The sequence below is a fragment of the Azolla caroliniana genome, unplaced genomic scaffold (assembly GCF_043228905.1).
Source record: "Azolla caroliniana isolate FFs.n. ecotype wild unplaced genomic scaffold, voAzoCaro1.0.p SCAF_6, whole genome shotgun sequence".
In the NCBI taxonomy this organism is placed as follows: Eukaryota; Viridiplantae; Streptophyta; class Polypodiopsida; order Salviniales; family Salviniaceae; genus Azolla; species Azolla caroliniana.
Window position 1 is genome coordinate 5,552,749 of NW_028230441.1, and position 5,865 is coordinate 5,558,613.

General features: G+C 37.3%; 1 protein-coding gene across 3 annotated transcripts; it reads left to right on the plus strand.

Moving 5' to 3' along the window:
- Positions 1-514: 514 nt before the first annotated feature.
- On the plus strand, positions 515-3,720 carry LOC147862791 (OVARIAN TUMOR DOMAIN-containing deubiquitinating enzyme 4-like). 3 transcript variants are annotated; one of them, XM_087321900.1, is made up of 6 exons: positions 515-610; positions 1,233-1,960; positions 2,219-2,340; positions 2,723-2,763; positions 2,840-2,938; positions 3,058-3,720. In XM_087321900.1, the coding sequence occupies exons 2-6, from the start codon at positions 1,297-1,299 to the stop codon at positions 3,230-3,232; spliced, it is 1,101 nt and encodes a 366-aa protein (XP_087178026.1). In that variant the 5' UTR covers positions 515-610; positions 1,233-1,296; the 3' UTR covers positions 3,233-3,720. The 3 variants fall into 3 exon arrangements, with proteins under 3 accessions (XP_087178026.1, XP_087178025.1, XP_087178024.1); XM_087321899.1 differs by having other exon boundaries at positions 589-610; positions 1,186-1,960; XM_087321898.1 differs by having other exon boundaries at positions 596-610; positions 1,182-1,960.
- The last annotated feature ends 2,145 nt before the right edge of the window (positions 3,721-5,865 follow it).

Here is a 5,865-nt window from a genome sequence, read left to right on the forward strand (position 1 = left end):
GATAGTAAATTAGTGTAGTTAGTGAGATTTGAATGTAACTAATCGAGTAGGGCAAAAGATAATGTGTTCATGAGCCTCACACAATCCCTACACTTTGTAGGGTCATCTAATAAATAGTGTTGTTGGTAAGATTTGAACACTAGCACATGGAAGGTTAAAATGTGGCATACAACCCCAATATGAAACCAAAAATGAGAAGGCACAACACAGAAAGAGAGAGTGTATTTATGGGTTAAACATCGAGGAAACATGGCTTCCTTAACAATACTATATCACACCACATTCAAAGTGATGGGAGCAAACCATAAGGGGATTTCGGGAACAAACATAGTCGATGACCGAAGGGAAAACTTGCACCTGGGACTGACGACCTTCTGTGGATTCGCGTACTTGAATTTGGTAATGGCTTAGATGGACCCAAATGGGCCTAGGCATGCATGGATGGGAAACAATAGAAACATCTCATTTCTTCTTGTTGGGGTCTATAGACGAACTTAAGAAGCAATGAACTATAAGATTCCATGGAATATTCACTAAAACCCTCTAAAACCCAACAGGAAAATAAACATATTCTGGCGTGAACATGATGACACTGTGAAAGCAGAAGAAGGTATGCTCTCTCTCTCTCTCTCTCTCTCTCTCTCTCTCTCTCACACACACACACACACACACACACACACACACACACACACACACAAATGACACTGTCAAAGGCATTCTTCTTTGGTGACCCTGTTTCTTCAATACCAGACATGGCTAGGGTTCAGAGTTTAGAGCGATTCACTCTTCGAACGTTTTTTAGACTGTTTTCTTGATCTAATCCTAGCTATTAATGAGTTTTGTTTCTTTAAATTTTCTTTTACCTTTTTTAATGTAATTCACATTCACTAACAATGCTCATTTCATTTCTTGTTTGATTTTTGCTGAAAAGTATTACTTTGCATTATAATGGTTTTTCTTCTGTTTCTAAGTAGTTGAAAGCATCCTTTGTTGATTATTTGGTATTCAATGTAGTAATCGTTTTCAACAAGTTTTTCAAAATCATAAAACAGAGTTATTTTTTTCCTTGTCATTTACGTCGGAGACACTTAATTGCATAGCAGTTTAGACTGGCATTTAGTTTACTATGTTTTACTCTGGTGTAGAATTCTTCCTGAAGTACGAAGTTTGGTGTATGTAAGCGAGGCGATACACCACATTGTGCTTTTGCCAATATTGCCATGTTTAAACAGGTTGCATTATCATCGGTTTGAAAGGATCTCTGCGAGAGGATGAGTGTTTGGAATCCTGAAGATCATGGTTGGAACCATATGTTTCCGATTATGCAACTGTATTAGCCCTCTTCAGGCATACCCATCTCATACAATCACTCATAAGCATGTGGCATCAACCAGAGTATACCGACTTAGCTCCAGTCGAGGTTCGAGTTTCCACATTGGTCTGTCTTTTAAAAGGTCATGTAATTACCACACTACGACATGCACACAAGGCAATGAAGTAAGCTATGCTACTATCTGGCATGGATTGTTACCATCACAACATCAACCATTGATATCAGTTGAGAAGAATAATATCATTCCTCCGTTCGATAAGGACCCTCTATTTTCTAATGCAAGAGATGTTGGATCACATACCTCTTTTACCCATTTTCTAGGGCTGGGCTTTCCGAATACTTTCTACTACAAAAGCATCGGAAGGTCGAACATAACATCATGTCTAATAGATGGATCTTGGAATGTGGCATGGGATGCAAGGCCAGCTAGGTGGCTTCATGGAAGACATTCTGCTTGGCTTTCCTTTGGTGTTTGTACTTGTTATTCAAGCTTCCATATCAAATCAACACCCGAAAGCAATGTTAAGGAAGAGACAACTCCCTTGTCAATTGAAACAGTTCGAGTTTCCGAGACTCCTCAAAAGGCCTCTCAAGGAAAGCAAGCCCTCAAAGACTATGAAGTCATTAGTGCGTAATTTTGTTTTTCAGGAAAAACCAAACTGCCCCCTAACTTGGATATTTACCAAAACACCGTTTAAGTTGTCAAAATATAACAATGAATATCCCTAAGTAATTCTCAATTTTTGTACTCAGGGGTATTTTGGTAAACATCCTACAAGTTGGAGGATATTCTGATGTTTTTCCCTTTAATTTTAATTCAATATTCTATACTTGGATTGCGAAGAATTTCAAATGCAAAATTGTAATTAAAACAAGTTTTTGCAGGCATACCTGGAGATGGCCGATGTTTATTTAGGGCTGTTTCGTATGGGGCTTGTCTGAGGATGGGACAATGTGCTCCCGATAAAGTCTCCCAACGAGAACTTGCGGATCAGCTCCGAGACAAGGTCATGTACCCCAATTTCATCCCTCATGAACTCTATATTTGGCCATCATGTAATGATTAGCTGTCTAGGGATGATAAACATACATAATCCATATCAGAGCATCACATAGTAACATTCACTGGGTCTTAGTTTAATTAAGGGTAGACTAGGCCTATTAACTATTAGGGTGAAGGAGGTCAACTGAAGTCTTGTTGGGTATTCTATGGACCTAATACCTTAGGTTTTATCAATATATAAATGCCTAGCCTTTATGTAAACTGCTGGACAGCGTATTTATACAAGCATGTTTGTTGGTAAGGTAACACGTGAATTCAGTTTTAAACATTGCTCAATCTTCTAACAAATTTGACTCTCATGATTACAAAATTTGTTGATGGTACAGGTAGTTGATGAGCTCATAAGTCGGCGGGCAGATTCTGAGTGGTAAAGATATATACCCTATCTTTGTGATGTATATACAATATATGGTGAAGCTTGATTTGAGAACTCCTTTTTTCAGGTTCATTGAAGAAGATTTTGACAATTATGTGAAAAGAATGCGAGAACACGGCACATGGGGTGGAGAACCTGAACTATTGATGGCCTCACATGTGCTCAAGTAAGTGGATTAATGAACCAACATTTCTAATATTTGTCTACTTGTATCCATTTGTTGCTATTGTCATTGGCACCTTTTGTTAAAAGCAATTTTCCGGTTTCTTTTTATATCATCGGCAGGATGCCTATCACAGTTTATTTATATGATGAGAGCTCTAAGGGACTCATATCCATAGCTGAATATGGGTTGGAATATGGGAATGAGAACCCTATAAAGGTTTTCTACCATGGATCGGGCCATTATGATCTCATAAAACATTCAAAAACAACTAAAATCAAAGGTAATTGGGTTTAGGGTTCATTTTTGTAGTAAGAAAACACGAGACATATTACGATGTCCTTAAAAGGCATTTCCAATCTAGTGAGGTTTTGATTCATAGACAATGAGAATCCTAATATAATAGGGGTAAATATATGGGAACCCCCTTCTTTACATTCCGAGATGGTGGCTTTAGACTATAGATAATGTCGGTGAAACTTGAAGGCTATTTCAGAATATGTGAGTTCCTTGTATCTTTTCAGAGGATTATTATGGCATTAACTTTTGGATCAGGAAAAAGATTTTCTTTAAGTTCTATTTTCACACCAAATACAAAAAGTCCCATGTCTTTGACTTATCTAAAAATGGGAGCTCTACATTATGTCTGTAACCTCTTATGTTACCAGTATTAGCATATTATGGATTCAATAATTTTGGAAGAAAATGGGGGTCTCTCTTATCTGGGATGAAATCCAAGATAACTCTTTGAAAAAATCACCAACATCTCCTTTACATTCATTAAATGTATGTCATTTAGTAATGGTGGTTGTGAAAACTCATCATCGCATCAAAAACCCAAGTTATTGGGTTTTATTTAAGGTTTTTGTATAAACTTTCAGTAATACATGGTTGGATGTGCATGTGTTGCATGCACATAGTTTTTGAATTAATGGCATGATTATAATTATAAGTCAAAATGTGTAAGGACCACGATACATAGTTGTGCGTGATTGACTCATCTATTCTATTACTGTTTATGTAAGATTATGGATACATATATGAATAAAAGGATAATGATGTAAGACATTTGAGATGATAGTTTCTTAATCAATATGAATGCCCTTGTCTTCTTGAGTTTCCAAAACTTACAAGAATATTTTCGTTTAGTTCATTCAATTCCAAACACAGATGCACATCTGAAAATAAATTTGGATGGATTATATTTCAATACAAGAAAGGTATAGGTGGGCTTGCAAATATAGACCCCACGATTACAAATAATCTTTGGTTTTCGATGGGCTAGAGAAGATCGAACATGTTCAATGAGATTGAAGGTTGATAAAGGGTGCATATGCCTCAATGATCCTTTGCCTCCTTCAATCACTTTGGATTGAGACATAATCTTATCTCACATTGAATGTCAATCTTCCTCTCTGAGGTAACTTCCCTAGCCCAAACCCCAAAATTTAAAACGAACAAGAAAGGACCAAAACTCCTCACCTCTAAGTAACACAATAGTGTAATTCCTACCCAGAATTCGCTCTAGGCACCTTGTTATTGTACTTTGGTAAATATGGAGCTGGCTTTTCTAATAATGTATTGGAGCCTAGTTTGATGTTCCGAGGCTTCTATGTATTCTGTCCTCAACGATTGTGCATGTGGCAACAATTGTGGAACAAATTGCCCTTCATGTTTTCCATTGTCCACACCACAACATATTAATGTGACTTGCATACTTGACAAAACCCACAAATTCTACATGTCTTGCAAACACAACATATTCAGTAGTGAGATCAACTCCAATATTAGCCGAACTTGCACTCGACCTTTAGACACGAGCCATCTCCAACCTGTGCATAACAACAATTGACTTTACCAATTAAGCTAGCTCAAGATGTTATCCAATGTTTCTACCCATTCCTTCTTTAATTGTTCCTCCAATTGTTCAACTATTTGTTTTGAGCAGGAAACTAAATTCCCTTCATGTTTCCCCTTTTGAACACATCTCAACATGATAGTCTAACAAACATCACAACCCACATAGACAACAACCTTGCATGCCCAACCTCTACAATAGTGAGATGAGATTCAAACATAGAATTTGAAGTTGACCATTTTACATGAGGACTTGATTACATTGACTTACTAACCCAATATAGCAATTGAGAAATTTAGTGCAAGGAGCTATGAATGTGGTTTATGTCAAGTCTTTGATTTCCCATATGCAAGATTCCTAACGCACGTATCATTCTATCGTTCAGTGGTATCATGACTCTCCACAACAAAGTTGTTCACCGAAGCCATTTTGACTTCTACAATAATATAGGTAGTACTGAAGGGCCCGAATTATTCCTCCTTCCTTTCTTGAGTTTTAGGACTTCTTGAGCATGGTGGGAGAGTGAAGTCTTGGGCCACTTCTCGTACCTCGTTTTTTGTGTTGTTTTCTAAGGGTATAGTTTTAGAACTTGTGGGTTTACATTTCTTCTTCTTTTTCATTCAATCTACCATAGTGAGTTGGGGGTGAGTTTTATAGAGAGAGGCTGGATATCAATTTGCTTGGTCAAGGAAGGAAGCTTGAAGTGGCACAAGAACCCTAGCATGAGAAGAGGTAATATGTCCATTAGTCGTACGTGGGCCTTGTTAAAGATTGCAATCCTTACCGTGAACCTAATCTTTGTTAATCATGATTGTAATTCCTTTGTGGGCCTTGTTAAAGATTGTGATCCTTATACTGAGCCTAATCCTTGTTAATCATGATTGTAATTCCTTTGTGGGCCTTGTTAAAGACCGTGATCCTTATAGTGAGCCTAATCCTTGTTAATCATGATTGTAATTCCTTTGTAATTACATTGTACACATTGTAAACCCTATGTTGTAAGGAGATTACTTGAGCCTTAATCTAGAACTTATTGTGTTGAATGGGTGTAATTAGCCCTGATCCTGTGTTA